General features: G+C 39.6%; 4 protein-coding genes and 3 non-coding genes across 8 annotated transcripts; 6 read left to right on the forward strand and 1 right to left on the reverse strand.

Moving 5' to 3' along the window:
• The first annotated feature begins 8389 nt into the window (after positions 1 to 8389).
• On the forward strand, positions 8390 to 9546 carry LOC6639418. The gene is made up of 3 exons (XM_002062368.4): positions 8390 to 8451; positions 8516 to 8947; positions 9006 to 9546. The coding sequence occupies exons 1-3, from the start codon at positions 8429 to 8431 to the stop codon at positions 9523 to 9525; spliced, it is 975 nt and encodes a 324-aa protein (XP_002062404.1). The 5' UTR covers positions 8390 to 8428; the 3' UTR covers positions 9526 to 9546.
• Positions 9547 to 10160: 614 nt separating this feature from the next.
• Positions 10161 to 11589, reverse strand: LOC26529591. The gene is made up of 2 exons (XM_015179172.3): positions 10521 to 11589; positions 10161 to 10456 (listed from the first exon to the last, which is right to left on the reverse strand). The coding sequence occupies exons 1-2, from the start codon at positions 11490 to 11492 to the stop codon at positions 10253 to 10255; spliced, it is 1176 nt and encodes a 391-aa protein (XP_015034658.2). The 5' UTR covers positions 11493 to 11589; the 3' UTR covers positions 10161 to 10252.
• Positions 11590 to 12109: 520 nt separating this feature from the next.
• LOC6639417 lies at positions 12110 to 15318 on the forward strand. Its single transcript, XM_002062367.4, has 5 exons — positions 12110 to 12472; positions 12922 to 13213; positions 13814 to 14145; positions 14592 to 14674; positions 14735 to 15318. The coding sequence occupies exons 1-5, from the start codon at positions 12389 to 12391 to the stop codon at positions 15054 to 15056; spliced, it is 1113 nt and encodes a 370-aa protein (XP_002062403.1). The 5' UTR covers positions 12110 to 12388; the 3' UTR covers positions 15057 to 15318.
• A 689-nt stretch (positions 15319 to 16007) lies between these two features.
• LOC6639411 (splicing factor 3B subunit 3) lies at positions 16008 to 22726 on the forward strand. 2 transcript variants are annotated; one of them, XM_002062366.4, is made up of 10 exons: positions 16009 to 16152; positions 16468 to 16709; positions 16985 to 17350; positions 17597 to 18071; positions 18143 to 18477; positions 19239 to 19546; positions 19751 to 21729; positions 21916 to 21978; positions 22172 to 22239; positions 22527 to 22726. In XM_002062366.4, exons 2-7 carry the CDS (start codon positions 16484 to 16486, stop codon positions 21725 to 21727), a joined length of 3687 nt encoding a protein of 1228 aa, XP_002062402.2. In that variant the 5' UTR covers positions 16009 to 16152; positions 16468 to 16483; the 3' UTR covers positions 21728 to 21729; positions 21916 to 21978; positions 22172 to 22239; positions 22527 to 22726. The 2 variants fall into 2 exon arrangements, with proteins under 2 accessions (XP_023037526.1, XP_002062402.2); XM_023181758.2 differs by lacking the exons at positions 19239 to 19546; positions 19751 to 21729; positions 21916 to 21978; positions 22172 to 22239; positions 22527 to 22726 and adding an exon at positions 18695 to 18738 and having other exon boundaries at positions 16008 to 16152.
• On the forward strand, positions 21769 to 21852 carry LOC6639593. The gene has a single exon (XR_049617.2). It is a non-coding gene; the product is annotated as a small nucleolar RNA Me28S-Gm3113 (small nucleolar RNA).
• LOC111519779 lies at positions 22018 to 22104 on the forward strand. The gene has a single exon (XR_002724482.1). It is a non-coding gene; the product is annotated as a small nucleolar RNA Me28S-Gm3113 (small nucleolar RNA).
• Positions 22303 to 22375, forward strand: LOC6639592. Its single transcript, XR_049616.2, has one exon. It is a non-coding gene; the product is annotated as a small nucleolar RNA Me28S-Cm788 (small nucleolar RNA).
• Positions 22727 to 22790: the final 64 nt, after the last annotated feature.

Below are 22790 nucleotides of genomic sequence, written 5' to 3' on the forward strand. Positions count from 1 at the left end.
TTCGATAGAGGATTGGGAAAAGGTGGTGGATGCTATTCAATGATCTATTGTAAATCGTTAATCACATCATTTAAACAAAGGTTAATCTTAGATTCTCTACATCAAAATATACAATACAAATAATTGAGTATATAAATGGTAATTTCCCACCTTCTTTTTCTCTGATTGCAAAAAACCAATCAACTTCTCTCAAATCAAAGAACAAAATGTCAACTATTTGCATATTTCAGTGATAACTCTAGAAGTTACTAGACTACTGTAAAGATCTTCATATTTGATTCATTTTTAATTCATTTCTTTGTTGATTTCCTGTATCTTCCTTTTCACTTGAATTCTTTAAAGATTGTACCATTATCTCGGGTAGTAATGGTTGCTTTTGTTAATCTAGATCTTATCCTTATCCTAGACTAGAGAAATTAAATAATAGTAAATCTATTTCTGTTAGAAACAAAACTAGATGACCGACCCGACAACATTTATTTTGTCCTATTTATAAATATGAATGCGGCCTTTAAACTCGTTCTCATTTCCTAAACGTTTTCGAAACCCAAAACTGTTTTGTTTTCGTATCTTTTTAGAATTCGAAAATGAATTGAATGCTAATTTAGCTGAGAAATTTCTAAGCAGTCGATCTCTACGTCAAATTGAAAATGCAAATCTAGATAATTTCGAAATTCTTCTACTTTTATGTCGCCACAATTTTATATCTTATGCATTTTTCAAATATTTTTGGTTTGTGAAAAATTTGTCAAAATTTTGCCCTATGAGCAGAGTATATTTTCCCATGTTTTTGTTTTTGTGTTTATTTTGTTGTTGTTTTTTTTTTGACAAGTTCCAAAAGATTTCACACAAAAGGTTTTTTCATAGATTTAGCAAAGGCTTACATGGTGGCTTTGTTGGTACCCTGTAAATAGAAAGGGTAGATAGTTTCTGAACGCCCAAAAGTATGCCATTGCTAAGATAAATTGCTCTGTATATAGTTTTTCGATGCATAAAAAGCATCATAGAGAAACTTGCTAAGACAATAATTGAATTTTTAAGTCAACTAGTGCTTAAATTTTTTATAGGGTATCTTGTTAGTTGATGCATGGAATGAAATTTTGATATATTTTTGGCCACAAAACGACCCACAAGGCGGCTTACATTTTGAACAACTGTTGCGTTTGATGTTCCTGTTGTTTGTTTGGTTGGGGTTTCTTTTTTTCTTGCCCTAGTCATACACTTGGCAAATCGCTAGTAAGTTAGGTTGGGACAGGGACAGGGGCAGAGGGCGGAGGCGTGGCATTTTGATTGAAATTAATGTATCAAACGTGACGCAGTGGAAAAAGGGACCCCAATCCAAGAGCTAACACCTTACTTCATCATGCGAACAACAGCTGACAGTTGCCCCGTGACCAACTAGAATCCGCGACGAGGAAAGGGATGGCGGCGGACCCTTTATCTGGTGCTGTTGTTTTTGTTGTTGTAGTTTTAAGTGAGTTTGCAAAAACAGACAGAAAAGAAAGGAAAGAATGAAAGAAAGAAAGAGAAAAAATCAAATCGAAATAAAAATAAAGGGAATGAAAATTGAAAGCTTTTGCAAGGCCCATCGATGGGCCCAACCGCTGTGGCTTTAGCTTTTTCGGCCATAAAGTCAACTTTCTCTTCACGAGTGTTGAGATTTAATAATGTTTACCCACAAAACAAACAGCAGACCAACAAAACCAAAAAAAAAAAGGTATACAAAAAGAACGAAACAATAATAAAACGGCAATTGTAACCTTCTCTCCTACAACTCTTATGTCTCTTTTTGGTGTGTGGCTTGGCTTATTCTTTTTTTCTGTTTTTTGGCTCACTCATTTGATGATTCCGATTTTGGACTTCCCTTTTGTCTGACCGCGCTCATTCGCCCATTTAGATTTTAATGGCTTAGAAAAATTAATAAACGAAATATGTGGCCAAGGCTTTATCGCACTTTCATCAGCCAAAAACGGGGCCCGCACTTGGCCACGTTAATTAATTTCATTCCTTTTGCTCTGGACGACGACAACATGAGCTGTCGACTCGGCCCCGCCCCGCCCAGCCCTCAATGCCTCCGCCCATTTATGGCTAGAAAGTGTTTGTAACTTATGGTTTTTGGATGGGTTTTTGTTTCTTTTTTTTTTTTATTGTCAAAATGTTTTGCCAACTGACCGCCCCATTTAAATTTTTGCCGGGCGGTGGGTTTTTTGACATGGATAATGGGACAGTGGCAGCTTGTAAGCGTCACCACTTAACGAACAGTGGGTCCAATGCAAACAAATAGGACTAAACGATAGGGTCAATTTAAATTAAAACTAGTTTGAATAATGAACTAAGTTGAAATATCGGCCAAAACGATTCTATAAGAAATTAATCTGTTTGTTCCCTTTTTGTTTAAATTGAAGATTATTGGAGTTAAAGATATCGATGTCAGTGTTATCGAAGTTCGACTAAGAATTTACGAGAAATATCGCTAACGATTTTACTACTATTTAACCCTCTAATGCTCGTGAGTTTTTTATCGATTGTCATAAAATTATGGAACAAACAATGAACACAAACTATTTTGAAAAATTTTAATATCATTAAAGTTGGGAATAAACAAATGAAACTTTTTAACATAAATTAACTTCTAAATGGTTTAAAAAATAGTCAGTGTCAATGATTTTATAAAGTATCGATATGTGCCTTGACACACTCTTGGGCATTAGAGGGTTAACTAAAGTAATTTGCCAAATTCTGTTTAGAAAGAACTTTTTTCCATTATATGGATTCTCATTATTGATATGGCAAATGGTTTAACATTTGCCTCACTGTGCACAAAAGTAAAGTAAAGTAAAGAACAGAATTTTAAATGCTGCTCATTTTTCAACTCTTCGCCCTCTTCGGTAAGCGCGTTGTCGCCCCCCTTTATCCCGCTTTTTGGTGGCTTATTGCCGGTCTGCTGCGGCCTCTTTTTACCCAGTTTCTGTGCGTGTGTGTGTGTGTGTGTTAGTGTTAGTGTTTTTAATAGCCAGCAGGGTTAAAAATTTAATGGAAAAACGTTTTAATAAATCAGTTAAGTGGTCTTGCCGCTTTATTTTCTTCTTTGGTCTGTTTTTTTTTTTTTTTTTTTTGTTTTTTTTTTGCGGCTAATTACACGCATTAGCAGCATTGCCTAGATCCCCAGTTCCAGTTCTCTTTCTCGCTCTCTCTCTCTCTCTCTGTCTCTCTGAACAGAATCCCAAGAAAGAGTGTTAACAGCCGCCTCCTGGGATGGAGCTGGTCTGAAGCAGGTCTGCGACCTATACTAGGCAACTCGGGACACTTGAATATGGACAATGTTGCCCATGCAGAGAGCGTAATTTAGCAATTAAAAGCGATTAACGCGTTGGCCAAGCTCAGAACGAGGACCAGAACCAGGACCAGGACCAGGCCAAATCGCCCCTCGACATGGCTATGGCAAATGACTGTGGCTATGGCTACTTAACGTCTTTCTAAGATCACCAGTTTTAATGGCTGCCACTGTGAATTGTTGTTGTTGTTGCTGTTGTCGTTGTCAGGCATCAAGCATTCGGCATTAAGTGTTTGTGTTTTAACAATGCAATCAAATTTTATGCTGATTATTGAGAATGAGCAACAACAAGAAGAAGGAGAAAATGCAGAGCCAACCAAGCAAGCAAAGAGTCATCTCTCCAAGAAGTCGTAAAATCAAGCAAGCTTAGCCGCTTAAGCAACATTCACAGATTAATTTAAGGCCAACAAAATTTAACAATTTTCTTTCCCAACGGCCAAGACTCGTCGCAAGCTGTAAAAATTAACAAATTCTATTGTTTAACTGTTTCAACTGATAAATTGAGGCCATAAGCCAACAAGAAATGTAACTGTTTGGAATTGGAATCATTGGCTTAGACCAGACATCATCATCATCAACATTAGCATCTCCCTCTCTCCCCCCTTAGCCCCTATGCCTTCTTTTGTTGTCAGGTGTAAAATGTATTTTGTAACTTGTTTTTGTTAATCAAAATTACTAAATAAGACAAAACTCAGGACGTTGTGGATGCCTGCTTATTGTTAATTATTTGTAGGTAAATCTCTTTAAGAGATTTCAACTTTCATATTTGGTAAATAAATTTTCAGTAGAATTTTCAGGCTACGCCCATTGTTAAGGAAATTTTCGACTTCCACTCAGTGCTGCCAACATTTCGTTGCATCAAAACGTTAAATCAACCTTTGAAAAAAGCTAGAAATAGCTAGAAATATTTCTTCGTAGCCAAAAAAAAAAGAAAATATTTGTTTATTTTTGGTTTATTTCAATATTTTAGATGATTTCATCAGTGACTTTATCTTCAACATCTTGGTTTATGTAGGTTTCATTGGTCCCTATCTTTCTCTAACATGATGTTGGTAATTTGTAATCGTGGCAGCATTTTTCTTGTAATTAACAATTTTGTAAAATATTAGCTTTACAAAAGCTTTTCCTTATATGTAAAATGACGTTCAAAGTTGTATTAGCCGTACCTATTTCTTTGCTTCGTTTTGACAATATTCATTTGACTAATGTCAGTATTTGCAATAACATTTGCCCGCATCAGCTGCATTTAAAGTCGGCCAATCTTTACCACGCGGTTTTTGATTGTAAATTTTTCGCATTTTTCAACTTTTGCTCGCGGTTTAAAAATAGGGAAACATTTAGTAAACTTCACAGAAAACGATAAGACTGATTGTGAGTACTCGTTTCGCTTATCGATGTTTTTTTGCCATTCAAATGAAAAAAATACTATTCGTATGAAAATGTGGCATCATAGAGCATAAAAATACACGAAGTTACTAAATGTTTCAAAATATAAAGTTAAGTTTGTTTTTCTTGCAAAATAGCTATAATTCCCGCTAGCCGCTATTTCACAATTTATCCCGCATTTCCTTGTTGCAACCCACTAGATCTAGTGGGAAAATAGCTAAATTGGCAGCACTGCTTCCACTCTCTAAACGAGTTGAAATGTGTGTTGCATGGCAAAGAGAATGCATCTTAAGGCGGCTCCCGGTCCAGAAAATCTGCATTTGTTCTCTGTCCCCCTCTCTCTCTCTCTCTGTCTCTTATCTCTCTTGCTTCTTTTCTTTCTCGTATAAATTTATAAGCACAAATATTGTAAGACTTGTAATTTTTTTTGTTTTTGCCAGGCAACTTTCTTGAGCCTGTCTCCCTTCTCCTCCTCCTCCGCCTCCTCCTCGTCCTCCTCCTGCTTCATGTACCACAGCTTGTGAAAGGCTGTGTGTAAGTGTGTGTGAATGTGTGTTACACTTTTGTCCCAGGCAACTGCTGCTGCTGGCCTGCGGTTCTAGTGAATGCCTTGCCCCAGTTTTAACAGAGGAAAAACTTTCTAAACCGCGCCCCGAAAAACCAAACTGAAAAGACGACGACGACGACAAAATGTGTGGCCATGAAATTTCCATGGCTTTTGGCCAAGCAGAGCAGACCAGGCCAAGCCAGGCCAGGCCAGGCCAGCCTAGACCAGAGCACAGACCCCAAATGCAAAGCAAGTTGAGGTCTTAAAATATCTGTTGAACCTTTTATGACACTTGACCACAAAATGATGAAGCCACCAAATTGGCACCCAACTGGAATAGTTTGCCCTTAAAACGAAAGGCATGGGGGGGGAAGGGCGGTGTGGTGACTGCATTTTTGTGGTTGTTTCTCACTTTTGTCTAACAGAAAATTGCTACAAAATTAACTTCTTGTTACGTTTGAGTTGGTTTTTTTTTTCGTTATTGTTATTGTGTTTCACTTGTAAACGACTTCCGTTCGCTTTGAACGAGTCGAGTTGAGTCGAAAGACGGTGGAACGGAAGCGGCCAGCAGCCAGCGAAAGTTGTGAAATCCATCATCAAAGAGCAAAATGCAAAATTCATGTATGAGCCATATATTATATTGAATCGTAAAAGACCCCTCACACATTTTGTGTCAGGCCTTATTAATGCTGTTTATGTTGCGTTAAATGGTTAAAGGGGTCCCCCCCAACACTCCAACCCTCGTCTGCTCCTCTCATCTCGTCGTTGTCGTCGTCAAAAGTCGGTTTTATTTTTTAGCGCCAAAGGTAAATATGAAAGCAAATACATTTTAATGGCATTTCGACAAAGAAAAACCCCGAAAAAAGGCTTTAAGGCAAAACGAGCCCTAAGAAAACAGAAAATAGAAAACAAAAAAACCAGAAACCACACAAAAACCGCATAAACAAATCAATGTGCTTAGCAATGGAAGTGATGGAAGATGTCTAGGTGGGCAGGGCAGGGCAGTTGGGGCAGTGGTAGAAGAGATGAGATAGACACACTTGGGAATTTTGCAAGAACAACATCAGAAAATCAGCCTTTGATGCCCGCCAAAGTGATAGAAAATGGTCAAAAACCAAAATGGAAAAGAGCGAGGATTCCTTCTAGTTGGGTCCTAGTTATGGGGGGAAGGGGCATGGCGGGGTGAAGACCACACACACTACCCAAAAAAGGTTCTAAAGGGGTTTGGCTGTTACGATTTTTCATTTGACCCCGCCCCCTACACACACACACACACACACACACACAGTAGATCCCCAGGGCGCCAAAATCACCGCATTGAACTTGAAAGTTTCCAAAGATGCGAAACCACAGAGGCAAATAATAAAGAAGGCAAATGCTGTAGACGGGGGACAATGGGTGTGAGGGGGGAAGGGGGAGGGAATAGACAATTGTATCGCGATTGACCGCCAGGCAACCAAAAAAAAAAGAAAAGAAAAGAAACACAAATGTAAAATGCATCCAGCTGAAATAATAATAAGAAAAAGGGCTAAGCCCCCAAACGATCCTTCCTAAAACAAAACACACACACACACACAAAGACACCAAAAAAGGGGCCGACATTGGCTGCTGCTTTCGAATAGGAATGGAGGAAGATGGAGCTGGGATAAGCAAGGAGGTTGAAACTTGACAAGCCTTCCTGCCCCGATAACTAACGACACCCTTTAATTGGCTTAATCGAAGCAATAACTCAATTTTATCAGCAACAAGAACATCAAAAACGAAAACAAAAAACAACAAACTACAAAAACAAAGCCAAGGCGATAATAATATTCATTTAAATAACAAGGCTAGCAACAAAGCCAACAGAGCCGCCATTGATATATTCACATGAAGAAGAGAGAACCGATGGACGACTAGCCAATACCCTCTCTCCTAGACATCGACTCGAAGAGTAACCAAGTGCTAAAATGCTTACTAATTAGTTAGTTGGTTGGTTGGAGGGGAGACACACATCGTTTATTTCAAGTTTTAAGCTTTAATTAATATACTCGTATCTATCACAGGTCTAGAGTAAAGAGAACAGAAATCCCTTGAGCAACTGGGAGAGAAGCAGCCTGTAATTAAGTTTGCGGCATCATGGGGTCCAGTCTGGCCTGGACCAGTTTGTTAGGTGATGCGTTGTGCTTTTCACTCTTATCGCGCTTTTGAGCAAAGTCTATCTTGAGTGTGTCACCTGTCACCTTGGCCAAGCTAAGGATGAGCGACCGAAAACGCTACGTGACCAAGTGACAAATTGCAGCAGCAACTTCAATTTTCCGCCCACCCTCGCAAAACATTTCCATTCGCACATTTCCATGTCAGTTGAACTTGAAAGAAAATTTCATGCAAAAAACTTTTTTCTTTACTGTCAAGGGGGCATGTGGCATGCGGTAAAAATAGTTGACACAAGGACACACTAAAGCACTCGGAATGCTTATGGTAATGGCAATGGCAATGGCAATGGCCACCACCTTGCCACGTTGCCAGGTGCAACGAACTGCATTTAAAAGAAAACGAAACGAGAGCGAGAACGAAAACGACAATTCTGGGTGTGTCTCCTGTCAAATCATAAATAAAGTAACACAAAATACAATTTTACGGTTCTCAGAGTGAAATGATCTGAAATGGAGTGCTGTTGAGGGGCAAGTGGAGAGGAGAAGAGTGTGCGGATTTGTGTGTGTGCGGCAAGAAGCTTATCGATATGTTTATTTGCTTACGCCCACGCCTTGGCAAAGAAAGAAAAGAGGCAAAAACAATAAGTTGACTCTTGAGAGCTCTCAGGAGATTTACCAATTATGTATGTGTGTGTGTAGACTTTTGTCATGTCATCAAATCAAACAAAAAATACAGTGAACTCTGGCATGAATGGAAATCAGAGTAAAGTCAAAAACAAAGTTAAATTCAATGCAAATCAATTGTAGATTTAATTTAGTTCAATTTGTCGGCAAATTTAATGATTGTATGTCTTCTTTTTGCAGGCAGTGTGTGGAATTGCTAGTCGAGAACATTTGCCGTGAACCGCCATTCCGCCATTCCGCCGTGTAAGACGAACCTCTCCGCTCAAACGACATTCCTTTCCATTCATTTAAAGTAATCAAAAAATTAAAACAGAACGAAATAAAAATTCTGGACTTTTGGAAATGCATGAACGACAAGTGAAAAAGTGAGTTTCAATCAATGAAGTCAATCGATTGAGCAACTGAAAATTGAATTTGGTTTTTCCGTAGATTGAAGGGCAGCCATTATGTGGCCACCCATGGACGGCTGACCCCAGATCCGCCGTATGTGCATTCGAATCGCGGTTATTCCGATGGCGAGGAATCGCATTCGCATCGTGCACCCTCCACTTACTCTGAATACACATTGACCCATGAACGGATTTCACCCCAATCCCAGCAGTCGCAATACATCAATTCATCACGCAAGAAACGCTCCACGAACGGCAGTGGTGGTCAATACCTGCAGCATAGCTATAACCACAGTCAAATGGGCCTATCCAGCTCACCGGATAATGGTGGGCCCCGTTCATTGAGTGGTCCGCCGCCGACACGTCAACCGCCCAGGGCGCCCTCCGCCTTGAGCTATGACCAGGCAGCAGGAGATGCTGGCAGTGATATCTATGTGACCAGTGCCGCCTATAAAGCGCCCTCCGAGATTAGGTAATGGCGAAATTAAATTTGGTTGTTCCACTCTCATGTCCTTCTGCATTTTTTTTAGCCGCTATAGTCATCGTCCAGTGTCACGTGGAGCACCGCGCAGTGTCTATTCGGTGGCCAGCACTGCCAAAACGGGAAGAAGTGCCCGCTCGACTACCAAACGTGGAGCCAAAATCGAAACAATGTCGGCCCCCAATCCATTTTGTCCCAATGTCAAGGGCGTTTGCTGTTTAATGCTTTTACTCAACTTGGGCCTCATATTGGTCACATTGGGTTTTGTTGTTGTGGTTCAGTTCTATGAGCCCGTCTATGTGTGGATATTGGGCATTATATTCCTGATCTTTGGCTTCCTCACACTGATCGGCTGCATGATCTACTGTGTGTATGTCTGCCGGGATGCCAAAACGCCATCGCAAGTGCGCAACGAGGATTTGTATTGGACGCGACATTGGCAAAAGAATATCGGTTATACACCACAAGAGATCAACTATAAGGCCGATAAATATGATAACTATTCGGATAGGTATTCGGTTAGCAAGCTAAGTGGCAAATATTCGGATCGCGAAAGCCAACGCTACTAAAAAAAAAAAAAACAAACTGGAGAAGCATGCGGAAGAATTTTCAATTGTTGTGCTGGAAATTCATCTAGAAAAGAAAAAACAAAAACATAAATTCCTCCCTGGACACCCCTTTCCCGTAATCGTTATATGTAATATATACCAATGTATGTGTGCGTGTGTGTGTGTGTGTGTGTGCGTGTGTGTGTGAGTCTGTTTTTTCCCCCATTTTCTTTTTTTTTTATTATTATTATTATTATAATTGTATCTACTCCCTTCTTACCATACAGACATCTAAAAAAAAGAAAATCTTAACTAATTTGTAAGACTAGTTTCTATGTTTAAGCGGTTATTAACAAGGCCCTCCTCAACGTACCTGCTGCAAGTTGCTTGCTAGTTTGTATGTTATAAGAGTGAACGATCGATCATCTGATGATGAAAGGATAAAAGGATAATGTGAATGGATGGATGAAGTTGGGATACATCAGAGTATTTTTTTTTTTTTTTGTAATCTGCCATATATATTTGTCGAACGTTGACCGAGTTTATTGCTAAAAACAAATTCTAACTGAACAAAAAAAAAATGTTAAAAATGTAACCATAAATAAAACATAATAAACACCATAAATCTAAAGAAAAAAACACAAACTATGTACAAATTTAAATGAAAAGTGCATATGTATATGTAAATTGTAGTTCGGTATACAAAAATATCATTACAAGTTTTTATGAAAAAAAAGGAAAGAGTGAGTTAAACACCAAAAAATTCATCAAGATCTTCATCGGTTAAATAGTTGGCATTTTGACGACGTTTAAGTTTGTTCAAGCATCGACTGGTTTTGCGTAAATATTGACGCCTGTCGGACTCCTTGAGTTGGTCGAGCCAATTATGCGATGGATCCAAATAGAAGGGTATGTAATTTTTCAGCAAACCAATAATTAGTTTATTCATCATCTGAGAAAGCGAGAAAAATATTTAAAATTACTGAGGAACAAACTAATTACAACAATTAACTCACGCATATCAATAGCTCTCCTGGCGACTGTGACCAATAGGATTCAGGCTTCTTATTGATTTCATTTAGATAGATTAACTTGATCATGTAATTTACTTGGCCATGCATTTCATTGGCTTGACGAAAAGCTTTCATCAGACGCAACGAATTCTTGAGATTTTTTTTATTATACAGTGCCAAATTCTCCCAATGCGGAGCTGATATGATGAATGAACGACTATCATTCTGACAGTTTGCTTTATCATAGTTTCGTGGCTTTGCATACCAGTCTAGATTTTTATTTGGCACTTTATCCAATCCCCGAGGCCATTGATTGGCTGCAAATTTAATGGAGGGCACAAAATTAAAACATAAACGGCGTCCATTTCCAGATGTCTCGATGGCCTCGAATCTATGTTCGTCACCACGTGGAATATATTTTAAGCTATAGGCGCGTCTTCGGCTGACATTGACAAAAGCAAGTTGATACATCACTTTGGATAAACAATTTGTTAACCACTTCTGCAATTGAAGGCGATTGATGTAGTAATTTCCATTATATTTTTGGACGCAGCGATGGCCATAATCTCCACCAATGACATGTAGAAAAACGAAACCGGAATAATCGTAGGCACAAACAGCCTGAAGGAACAAAGGCAGCCTTAATTCAATATTGAGATCGTATTTGTCGGGTAACGAGAACTGAATATCATCCAGAAAGCTGTCAGCCGAGCTGAGTCCTCCAAATGCTTTCTTGAAATCCGGATTATGATCACAGAGCGTTTTCATGATTATGTTCTGTATTATCTGCGCATCTGTTGTCATAATCTTTAGCTCTTGAGGTGTCCATTGTATATTGATCAAAGCAATTTGAATTCCCTCACCAAATGACATCTCCTCTTCGCTGGATTCATCGTCTGATACGTTGTCGGAATACGAATCATAAGAGGAAGAGGAAAAGGACGAGGACGATGAGGAGTCGTAGTAATAACTCATGATTCGAATTTCGGGTAAAGTCCAAAATTAGATTGTCAAAAATTGATTGCGCCGTGCTTGCTCTGCAAAATACGTTCACACTAAAGCTGAGTTATCGCCACTTGAATCAGTGTTGCCACTTGATCGGAAAGTGGCCACTTGATCGATCAAATGAGCAGAGGGCGCCACCATGGCATTTCAAATGCACACCTAACGGACCAGCCAACCACCGCAAACAAAAAAAAAAAAACAAAACAAAAACAGATATAAGGCTCAATGAAATCATGAGGTAAGAAAGGCAAAACAAACGATAGCAGCGATAATGTGTTTGCTAACATAAAATACACAACTAAATGTGTGTATAAGGTGGTCTAATAATAATAATGAAAAACTACATTTTTTTTTGTTGTTTTTGTCGATAAGATTCACATGCCATTAAGCTGAATATTTCATTTTTAGGCGCTCGATTTATTTATTTAGCACCGACCGACAGCCACGAAGGAAAATCGCCTGGCTATAGCTCTGGCCTCCTTATCAGCTGGGACACACAAACACACACAACAAAAAGTTAAAATTGATATACAATTTGGTAACAGAACGAAGACGGCAAAGCTAAATTCAGTTGGCAAACGAAACGAAAAGCGAACGCATACATATCAGCGAAAATATATATATTGGACATTTACCTTGTTGGTGTTGTTGATATTCAAAGTAGAGATTCCATTATCGCCCAGTTATCGAAACAGAACGCAAACCAACAACAAAAAACTAAACGCAAAATTAATTGGCGCATGTTACGTTTTTGCCTATTTGGTGTCCGGGTCGATTTTTAGTTGCCAAACGGTCGTCGTTTCGTTACGGCGCGTGAGAAAATCAAATCGATCCAAATCGAACAAAAGCCAACCGATCAGCTCAAAATGTACGGGGCCACGGGCGGCACGGCCATTAAGAATTTCCCATCATTGCGAACGGCCGTACTATGGGCCGGAATACTTGGCGTGGTAAGTACATAACATACATAAATATATGTGTGATCCAAAAATCTCATATCTCTCAAATCGATGACCGCGACCTCTTTTACCCACACACACACACTTCAACACTTTAGATAAGGACAAATTTTTGACATTTGTCGTACACACTGAAAGCACTTCTGGCACTTCTTTTAATTGCCTTCTATCATCATACCATCCATCCATCCATCTATAACGTATCATATCTGACAATCAGGGAGTACCCCATTATGCACACACAAACACTTTAGAAAAAGTGTAATCAGATCAGCTGGCCATAAAGAAAACACCATTCATCCAACATTGAATCACTGAGCAGAGACAATTCATTCATATGTACATCATGTATGCACGGGTTGATACGAACTTCTCTCATATATAGATTTGATCGTTGTTTAATCTAATCATTTACATATCGTTTTTGTATTCTTGCACAGATTCAATCAGTCATCTGGATTGGTCTTACGATAACATCCATATTGGCATATTGTTGCATTCTGTATATAGCGCCGGAATTGAATTTTGGCACCATGATGAAGTATGTGTTCTTTAAAGTATACTTCCACACGGACTACTGCAAAATGCCACTCGATTATTATCAAAACTTCAATTATACATTCTTGAATGAGGTCCAAACGGTCTTCGATCCCACACAATTACTGATCTGGGATTCCGTATATTTGGGTGTAGCTGTTTGCTGGTTTATTGTCTCCATTGCGCTATTCCTGTGTGAGTAAACCCTAAGAAAGAAAACAAAATTTACGAAACGGATGTGGAAATGCAATCGCCCTCCTCCCTTAGATAACGCATTGTGCTTCCATTTATTTATGATTCATTGCAATTTTATCAGTCGGCATTACACAAAAAAATAACTAAACCCCAATTCATTTTTATAAGCCCAAGATAAAAATCAAAAGAAAGTTACCTAAACCCAAACTCAAACTGTGTGCCATCCAAGAAATCCCAATTGATTGTTATAGTTTTAGATATTTCAAGAATTCAAGAATGGAACCTTAGTTTTTATCTATGAGCAACCCTCGCAGGAATACTGAAAATTCCAAAGAGAGAACGCAAAATGTACTTTTTTTTTTCTGATTACAATTGTTTGTTGTATTTGTTTGTTTTTGTATTTTATGGTAGACGCGTTGTATAACAACAATTGGATGATTTTATGGTTCTGGCCTCTACATTTTTTTTTTTTCGCAGAAAAAAAGTATTTGCTACTCCATCTCCATTAAGATATCGGTAGAAATGATCGATAATGTTGATATATAGACCCCTTTAGATAAAACCTCCTAGATATGTATATCTAAACTATTTATATTTCAGTTGTGCGTAAAGACAATGTGAAGCAAACTCTGGCAGCCATCTATACTTGGGGCTTTTTTATACTAATCATTTGTGCGATGGATGTAACCGCTGGAGTTATTTTTGGTGTGGATTTTGGTCGGTTCCATGCAGCTGCTTCAATATATAATGCCAACGATATGAATGCAGGAGAAATTTATCCAATGGCATCCACCCTAATGGCAGGCGGAGTGGCTGCCATTGCCATGATGATAATATCCTTTAAAGGTTTCATTTTATGGTTCATCAATTTCGGCCTCTTGATCTATTTACTAATACGAGCTGTTCGCATTGCCACCGATAAGGATGGAACGGTGAGTAAGACTTTACCAATTCCAAATGACATCATATCCATTTGCTCATTGCTGTCTATTGTTATAAATCATAAATGGAACAAGCAACTAAGCTCCAAGTCGCACATTCTTGTGGTATGTGTGTAGTCTCTATCTATCTACATAGAATTCGGCATACGCACAAAAAAAAACAACTTAAATTATGAATCTAAATAGGTAAAACACAAAAAAAATGCGACTACGGCATGCCTAAAGTTAGCTTTGCTCTACTTACTGATAAGCCATGTTCCATCGGCAACACAAATTGGTTGTATGGACTCTCGCTCACTGAGTACTTTTAATTGGAATTTACGTGGAAATTTGAACTATTAATGATAATGATTCATATGTACATACATATATAGAAATCAGGATATTATACATTCCCATTAAGATCATGAGTCATTATATCTTTTGGTATCTTACAGGATACTTTGTTCAATCCACGCAAGGATTCCAATGATATACTGACCACCAGACCCCCCATACGCGCCTATGAGGAAGAAGAGAGGTAAGCAGCACCGATCGAATATATTAGTTGAAATTGGATTAAATTGAAATTCCCTTGCAGAGTGGAAATCCGTGGCTATAGCAATGATGTATTCGTACCGGATAGAAGCTCTACTGCGGAAACGATTGAAGTCAATGAGGAGGCCATTGTACGGGCAGCACATTTGTCACGCGACGCCAATCTATTGGATCGCCGTTTTCGTAATATTGATGCATTTCAACAGTATCCGGCCCCAAAGAATCAGCCACCACCTGCACGCCAGGCATCACAGGCTCCAGTGCAGCAGGAAACCATCCTGGTGGCCACCAATGGCTATCCCATGCCGGACTATTCGCCGCAATTGAGTCCCAATGGCAATTTGCGCCATCATCAATACCAATAGAAAACAAATAGTATTGTTTTTGTTTACACATATTTAATATTATTATTATAATTGTTTTTTTTTTTTTTGCCCATAATATAATTCTCAAATAGTATTGTATATCCCAACCAACCCACCTGCCCGCCTTCTACGATCAGCCGTATTCCAAAGAAAAAATTTAAAGTTTACACTAATATATACATATATATATTTTTTTTTTACAAGCTAATAACAAAATAAATATGCAATTTGCACTTGTAAATATGTATACTATATACTATAAGAGTATTTAGTTATTATTTAATAATAACACCCTTGAGCTGATAACAGCTACAAGAGAAAGTGAAATGGTATGAGAGCCCCCGCAAAACACACGAGTAGATTGTAATAGTCAAAGTAAAATTTAAATTTTTTGTTACTCTTTCCCCAGACAACTCGTCGGAGATGCTTCCTTCTATGCGTTGCAGACGACTTTTGACCAAAACGAATATACCCTATTTGCAAGGGTATAAAATGGAGCAGTGCGAAGGCCTAGTGGAACCAATGAGTGCAACTCCAACCAGTTCGAAGGGTGAGTCAAAGTGCGAAGGGCTGAACCAAAGTGCTAAGGGCTGAGTCAAAGTGCGAAGGGCGAGCCAAAGTGCTAAGGGCAGAGTAACTATGTTATCAATAATAACGATGGTGCTATCGATACTTGATGAGTACAAATCGAAAATGGTATCGTTGCTTTAGACATGTTGGCAACTCTCTTTTGTACGATGTTCGACTCTTTTGTTGCATGTTCGACTCCTTTGTCGGAGTTCGACTCTTTTGTTGGACTCCTTTGTCGGAGTTTGACTCCTTTACCTGATGTTGGTACTATTTTTCACGATTTTTACTCTCTATCGACATTGAAAAATTGCCATCGATTTATCGCACTCCATTGATAATATCGATAATATCGATGGTGCCATCGATGGTTTTACCACCTCTATGACCAGCACTGTCTATTTTTTTGTGGCCGGCAACTCGAACAGAAGCAAGTTCAAAATGGCGCTGGATGAATAATTTGTAAAAAATTTTAATCCAAAGCCATCGTTGATAAAATGTGTGAAATATTGAAATAGATTAACAAAAGGTAAGCAAAAATACCTTAAACTATTAGTTTGTAGTATTATTGAGGTAATTTATAATAATTTATATGTATGCACGACGTATCTCCAGAAAAGCAGAAATGTCTGCGCTTTGGTCGCATTTTTAGCGTGCTAAATAAATGTAAATATTGTATTTGCTGCTTACTAGCATCGTTAGGCGACACGACTATCCATACTGTGGCCATGGTTTTCAAAGCAGTACAAAATTAATGTAGAAATTTTCCATATCTTATTGAAGACAATGTGCGGCAACTGTACCTAACCTCAATGTTTGATATTTTGTACCTTCCCGCTTCTAGAGTCCATCGTTTCATCATGTATTTGTATAATTTAACACTGCAGAAGGGAACGGGTGTGACCCATGCAATCCACGGTAATTTTTCCGGGGGCAAGCAGCAAGAGGTGCTGCTGTCACGTGGTAAATCTTTGGAGCTCCTCAGGCCCGATCCCAACACGGGCAAAGTTCATACATTGATGTCCACAGAGATTTTTGGGTGCATACGAGCTCTGATGTCCTTTCGTTTGACTGGCGGCACAAAAGGTAAGAAATAGACTTTTAAGATTTAAAATAAAATTCAAATTTTGACGCACAAATCCCTATTGAGGCAACTGTTAATAGTTGGCCCCAGTAAGACCTTATTTAAACATGTCTAAGTGCGAGAATAAAAAGACTTGTCGTCGCATTTGCCATTTATCCTTATAACCACATGGTATGGCGAATTGAAACTTCGAGGCACATTAACAAATCTAAAAATAAATTAAAGGCAATCTAATCTAACTGTTTCCCCCCTTCACACTCTTTGTACTTGTGCATAGATTATATTGTTGTGGGCTCTGATTCCGGCCGCATTGTCATTTTGGAGTACATTCCCGCCAAAAATGCTTTAGAGAAAGTGCATCAGGAGACATTTGGAAAGACGGGTTGTCGTCGCATTGTGCCGGGACAATATTTTGCCATTGATCCCAAAGGTCGTGCCGTCATGATTGGCGCCGTTGAGAAACAAAAGCTGGCCTATATCATGAATCGTGATACGCAGGCACGTTTGACTATCTCATCCCCATTGGAGGCACATAAATCGAATACCCTCACCTATCACATGGTCGGCGTCGATGTGGGCTTCGATAATCCCATGTTTGCCTGCCTCGAGATTGACTATGAGGAGGCCGACTTAGATCCCTCAGGTAAGGTAATAATTCTCATTCTCATCTATATCTATATCAATATTTTGCACTTCAATTCTCAGAGACTGTGGATTCCACCATAGTCTACTGACTGTACTTAGTGCTAGATAAATTTGATTGACCACTGAACCATTGGTGTTGCTGTAATTGCCTAGCAACACTTCACTGATTTGTGGCCCACACCCATTCACACTCTATCTCCATGTATTTTGTTTGCTAACATTATTTACCTTGCATTCCTTGCAGGCGATGCCGCTCAGCATACTCAACAAACTCTGACATTCTACGAATTGGATTTGGGTCTAAACCACGTGGTACGAAAATATTCTGAGCCATTGGAGGAGCATGCCAACTTTTTGGTCTCTGTTCCTGGCGGCAATGATGGGCCATCGGGTGTGCTCATTTGCTCGGAGAATTATCTAACATATAAGAATCTCGGCGATCAGCATGATATACGTTGCCCCATACCCAGGCGTCGTAATGACTTGGATGATCCAGAGCGTGGCATGATCTTCATATGCTCGGCCACTCATCGAACAAAGAGCATGTATTTCTTTTTACTGCAAACCGAGCAAGGTGACATTTTCAAGATCACCCTTGAAACGGACGACGATGTTGTATCGGAGATTAAACTTAAATATTTTGATACTGTGCCCCCAGCAACGGCAATGTGTGTGCTAAAGACTGGTTTTCTCTTTGTGGCCAGTGAATTTGGCAACCAGTAAGTGAAATCTTGTACTCCTCACACGACGCCACACGTATGCTAACTTTGCGCTTTTTGTCCTTGTGTAGTTATCTCTATCAGATTGCTCATTTGGGTGATGATGACGATGAGCCCGAATTCAGTTCGGCCATGCCCTTAGAGGAGGGCGAGACATTCTTCTTTGCGCCGCGAGCCTTGAAGAATCTTGTACTGGTCGATGAGTTGCCATCGTTTGCACCGATTGTAACATCTCAGGTGGCTGATTTGGCCAATGAGGATACACCGCAATTGTATGTTCTATGCGGACGTGGACCACGTTCCACATTGCGTGTTCTCCGACATGGCCTGGAAGTATCCGAAATGGCTGTCTCTGAATTGCCCGGCAATCCGAATGCTGTATGGACTGTAAAGAAACGTGTTGACGGTGAGTAGAAAGAATTGCTGCGTGTTTTTTTATCGCATTTTTGCCCTCTAAGTTTAGTCTATAAATAATACAAAAGTGTGAAATGAGAAAAAAAAAAAGAAATGATTCCCTCTAATAACTCAACTGGTGCATTGATGATATGAGAGATTGATTCAAATTTAATTCCACACAAAATACCATCGACAAGTTATCAACCACCAGTTCTCTCTTATTTCAGGCGCTTAAACACAGACGGATCAACTGTTTGTTGTGTGTGAGAAAGAAAGAGACAAGTGAAAGTGAAGAGAAGAGGAATACTTCTTCTCTCGCTAAATGTAAAATGAAATGAATTTGTCTCTTGTGAAGCGATAGTAGGTAAGGCAACATTTTCGCAACTTGGGATATATAATTCCTAAGTGAACAGATACTACATAATACGATCATATATATAAAATAATACTACTACCCAAAAAAAAAAAAAACCCAAAAGAAAAAAAGACTACTATTACTCTCCTGGAGAGCAAAGTAGGCAAAAAATATAATCTCTCTATCAACTCTCTCTCCCTCTCCCTCTCTCTCGTTCTGGAGACATTGAACATGATGCGATTTTTATCAACCGTGTTTCAGCTGAATTTTACATTGATTACAGCATGATAAACTGATTATTCAATGTTCTCTTAAGTTGTTAGGCGAAAAGAAAAAGAAAAAACTGTATGAATTTTGTTATTGGAATATGAACCAAAACGTTTTTCCTCCTTTTGTTCTTTTACAACTACTTTTAGACGAATTTGATGCCTATATTATCGTGTCCTTTGTTAATGCCACTCTTGTCCTGAGTATCGGCGAGACAGTTGAGGAAGTTACGGACAGCGGTTTCCTGGGCACAACGCCGACTTTGTGTTGTGCCGCATTGGGTGACGATGCCCTAGTTCAGGTTTATCCGGATGGCATACGACATATACGTTCCGATAAGCGTGTCAATGAATGGAAGGCTCCTGGCAAGAAATCCATTACCAAATGTGCTGTTAACCAACGCCAAGTGGTCATCACTCTATCAGGCCGAGAACTGGTCTATTTCGAAATGGATCCGGTAAGCATTAAAGACATTCTTGGAAGACCTATCCAACAATCTCTATTTGAACTCTTTTGCTCTGATGACAAAAACACGAAAAGAACAATCATGTTGAGGCACTTTGTGTCCTGCAGTGCTGAGCAGCATTTCCCCATTATCCTAGTTTCTGTTTCTCTGTCATGTTTTAAATACTAAGCACGTGTCTTTCTTCCCATTTGATAGACTGGCGAGTTGAACGAGTATACGGAACGTTCTGAAATGCCGGCTGAAATTATGTGCATGGCTCTGGGCACCGTTCCCGATGGTGAGCAACGTTCATGGTTCTTATCTGTGGGATTGGCTGACAATACAGTGCGGATACTCTCGTTGGATCCAAATAATTGCTTGTCCCCATGCTCAATGCAAGCATTACCCTCGCCGGCAGAATCTCTCTGTTTGGTTGAGATGGGCCACACGGAGAGCACAACGACTGCGGTCGGTGATGAAGATGTGCCTGCCCAACGTAGCGGCGGCAGCAATAAGGGAACAATATACTTAAATATTGGACTGAGCAACGGTGTGTTGCTTCGTACCGTCTTGGATCCAGTCTCCGGTGATTTGGCCGATACACGAACTCGTTACTTGGGTTCACGGCCTGTTAAGCTATTCCGCATCAAAATGCAGGGCTCAGAGGCTGTACTTGCCATGTCTAGTCGCACTTGGTTGTCGTATTATCATCAGAATCGTTTCCATCTCACGCCATTGTCGTACGAGACCCTGGAGTATGCCTCGGGCTTCTCCAGCGAGCAGTGTAGTGAGGGTATTGTGGCCATTTCCACCAATACGTTGCGTATCTTGGCTCTTGAGAAGCTGGGCGCTGTTTTCAATCAGGTGGCATTCCCATTGCAATACACTCCACGTACATTTGTCATTCATCCGGATACGGGTCGCATGCTAATTGCCGAAACTGATCACAATGCCTACACAGAGGATACGAAGAGTGCGCGTAAAGAGCAAATGGCCGAAGAGATGCGCAATGCAGCAGGAGACGAGGAGCGTGAGTTGGCCAGGGAGATGGCGAATGCATTTATTAGCGAAGCTCTGCCCGAGGATGTCTTCTCGGCACCCAAAGCTGGCCTAGGCTTGTGGGCCTCACAGATTCGTTGTCTGGATGCCATGCATGGCCAGACAATGTTCAATGTGCCGCTAACACAGAATGAGGCCATCATGTCGATGGCCATGCTCAAGTTTTCCATTGCTGCCGATGGTCGTTACTATTTGGCTGTGGGCATTGCCAAGGATCTGCAATTGAATCCGAGAATCTCGCAGGGTGGTTGCATTGATATCTATAAAATTGATCCCACATGTTCTAGCTTGGAGTTTTTGCATCGAACTGAAATTGAAGAGATTCCTGGAGCATTGTGCGGCTTCCAGGGTCGCCTGCTGGCCGGATGTGGGCGTATGCTTCGCATCTATGATCTCGGCAAGAAGAAGATGCTCCGCAAATGCGAGAATAAACACATTCCCTATCAGATTGTCAATATTCAGGCCATGGGTCATCGAGTCTATGTCTCCGATGTCCAAGAGTCGGTTTTCTTTATACGCTATCGTCGTGCCGAAAATCAGTTGATTATATTCGCCGATGATACGCATCCGCGATGGGTGACAGCCACCACATTGCTGGACTATGATACGATTGCTATAGCCGATAAATTTGGCAATTTGAGTATTCAACGCTTGCCGCATTCTGTCACCGATGATGTGGACGAGGATCCCACGGGCACAAAATCATTATGGGATCGTGGCCTACTTTCGGGTGCATCCCAGAAATCGGAAAACATTTGCTCGTTTCATGTGGGCGAAATTATCATGTCATTGCAAAAGGCCACCCTGATTCCGGGTGGCTCTGAGGCTCTCATCTATGCCACACTGAGCGGAACAGTCGGAGCCTTCGTTCCATTCACCAGTCGCGAGGATTACGACTTCTTTCAGCATCTGGAGATGCATATGCGTAACGAGAATCCGCCATTGTGTGGTCGTGATCATTTAAGCTACCGCAGCTCCTATTACCCAGTCAAGAATGTCCTAGATGGCGACCTATGTGAGCAGTATTTATCCATTGATGCGGTTAAGCAAAAGAGCATAGCCGGCGACATGTTCCGTACGCCCAATCAGATCTGCAAGAAATTGGAGGACATTCGAACACGATATGCCTTCTAAAGGTGAGTTTGTGGACTCCAATCTAATTGGGAATATATAGAATTAAGATTATGATGATATAGCAATTACCTTGGGACACCTATGAAAAGTTTTTGATTAGTGTATAATTTTAGTAACTGATGAAAAACTGTTCAAAAAATGTCTCAATTCTAACATTTGTAATCTAATTTGAATTTTTTCATTTACAGATGCTCAAAATGCTCGGAAAAGGCGAAGGAGAAGGAGAGGAACCTATTAATTTGGTTTATGCGGTAAGTTATCATTTTAGAAGAAAACACTTGATTTGATTTGATTTGAATGTGATGATATAACGTAATTACCTTGGGACACCTATGAAAAGTTTTTGATTAGTGTAACAGCTTACTGATTAACTCAATGATATCAAGTCTTTATTTAATTGAGCGCTAAGAGACTTTTACTTATCCACATTATTTTTTCTTACAGTTTTCGAATGAAAGAATGAGACGACGCAGCAGATCTCGATTTGGGAAACACACTTTTTAGTATTTAAGGTAAGAGTTAGTTGCACATAACCAATATACATATATATCCACATTCAAATCCCGATCCTGAAAACAATACTATGATGTTTTTTACATATGTTAGACTAATGAAATAATTTGATTGTAAATTACGTACTGAGTTTGTCTCCCACTCCAAAGAGGTGGGTGGAGGAGGAGGGGGAGACTTGTTTTCTGGTTTTTGTTTGTTTTTCGTTTTCTGTTTTTTTAGTTTGTTCCAATTGCTGCAACAAATATTGATGAAACTTGGTATCTCTTTTCTTCTTCTTCTCTTGTAGATCCCCTTCATAATGCAACCACTAAAACGACTGCCTATTTATATTAGTCTAAGATTAGTGTGTATGGTGTGTTTTTGTGTGCGATAATTAATTGTACATTTCATCAGGACACAATTCATCCATCTAAAGTACACAACAAATTTAATTCATTTAATCTAAGTGATTTTTCAATAAAACTACAGCACTTAATGCAAAATGTACACACAAAACGAGAGTTTTTATTTCTTTCTTAACTACTAACTAAACTAAATATAAGTCTAAATA

This window comes from Drosophila willistoni (genome assembly GCF_018902025.1).
Source record: "Drosophila willistoni isolate 14030-0811.24 chromosome XR unlocalized genomic scaffold, UCI_dwil_1.1 Seg144, whole genome shotgun sequence".
In the NCBI taxonomy this organism is placed as follows: Eukaryota; Metazoa; Arthropoda; class Insecta; order Diptera; family Drosophilidae; genus Drosophila; species Drosophila willistoni.

What these genes read in the sequence shown, in the direction of transcription:
- LOC6639418 (XM_002062368.4), top strand. Translation starts at nt 8,429, where the DNA reads ATGCATGAACGACAAGTGAAAAA. An exon ending in CATGAACGACAAGTGAAAAA is followed by an intron (nt 8,452 to 8,515) that starts GTGAGTTTCAAT and finishes GTTTTTCCGTAG; the next exon opens with ATTGAAGGGCAGCCATTATG. An exon ending in AAAGCGCCCTCCGAGATTAG is followed by an intron (nt 8,948 to 9,005) that starts GTAATGGCGAAA and finishes CATTTTTTTTAG; the next exon opens with CCGCTATAGTCATCGTCCAG.
- LOC26529591 (XM_015179172.3), bottom strand. Translation starts at nt 11,492, where the DNA reads ATGAGTTATTACTACGACTCCTCATCGTCCTCGTCCTTTTCCTCTTCC. An exon ending in CAGGAGAGCTATTGATATGC is followed by an intron (nt 10,457 to 10,520) that starts GTGAGTTAATTG and finishes TCGCTTTCTCAG; the next exon opens with ATGATGAATAAACTAATTAT.
- LOC6639417 (XM_002062367.4), top strand. Translation starts at nt 12,389, where the DNA reads ATGTACGGGGCCACGGGCGGCACGGCCATTAAGAATTTCCCATCATTG. An exon ending in CTCCATTGCGCTATTCCTGT is followed by an intron (nt 13,214 to 13,813) that starts GTGAGTAAACCC and finishes TTTATATTTCAG; the next exon opens with TTGTGCGTAAAGACAATGTG. An exon ending in CCACCGATAAGGATGGAACG is followed by an intron (nt 14,146 to 14,591) that starts GTGAGTAAGACT and finishes GGTATCTTACAG; the next exon opens with GATACTTTGTTCAATCCACG.
- LOC6639411 (XM_002062366.4), top strand. Translation starts at nt 16,484, where the DNA reads ATGTATTTGTATAATTTAACACTGCAGAAGGGAACGGGTGTGACCCAT. An exon ending in GCCAGTGAATTTGGCAACCA is followed by an intron (nt 18,072 to 18,142) that starts GTAAGTGAAATC and finishes GTCCTTGTGTAG; the next exon opens with TTATCTCTATCAGATTGCTC. An exon ending in TGTAAAGAAACGTGTTGACG is followed by an intron (nt 18,478 to 19,238) that starts GTGAGTAGAAAG and finishes AACTACTTTTAG; the next exon opens with ACGAATTTGATGCCTATATT.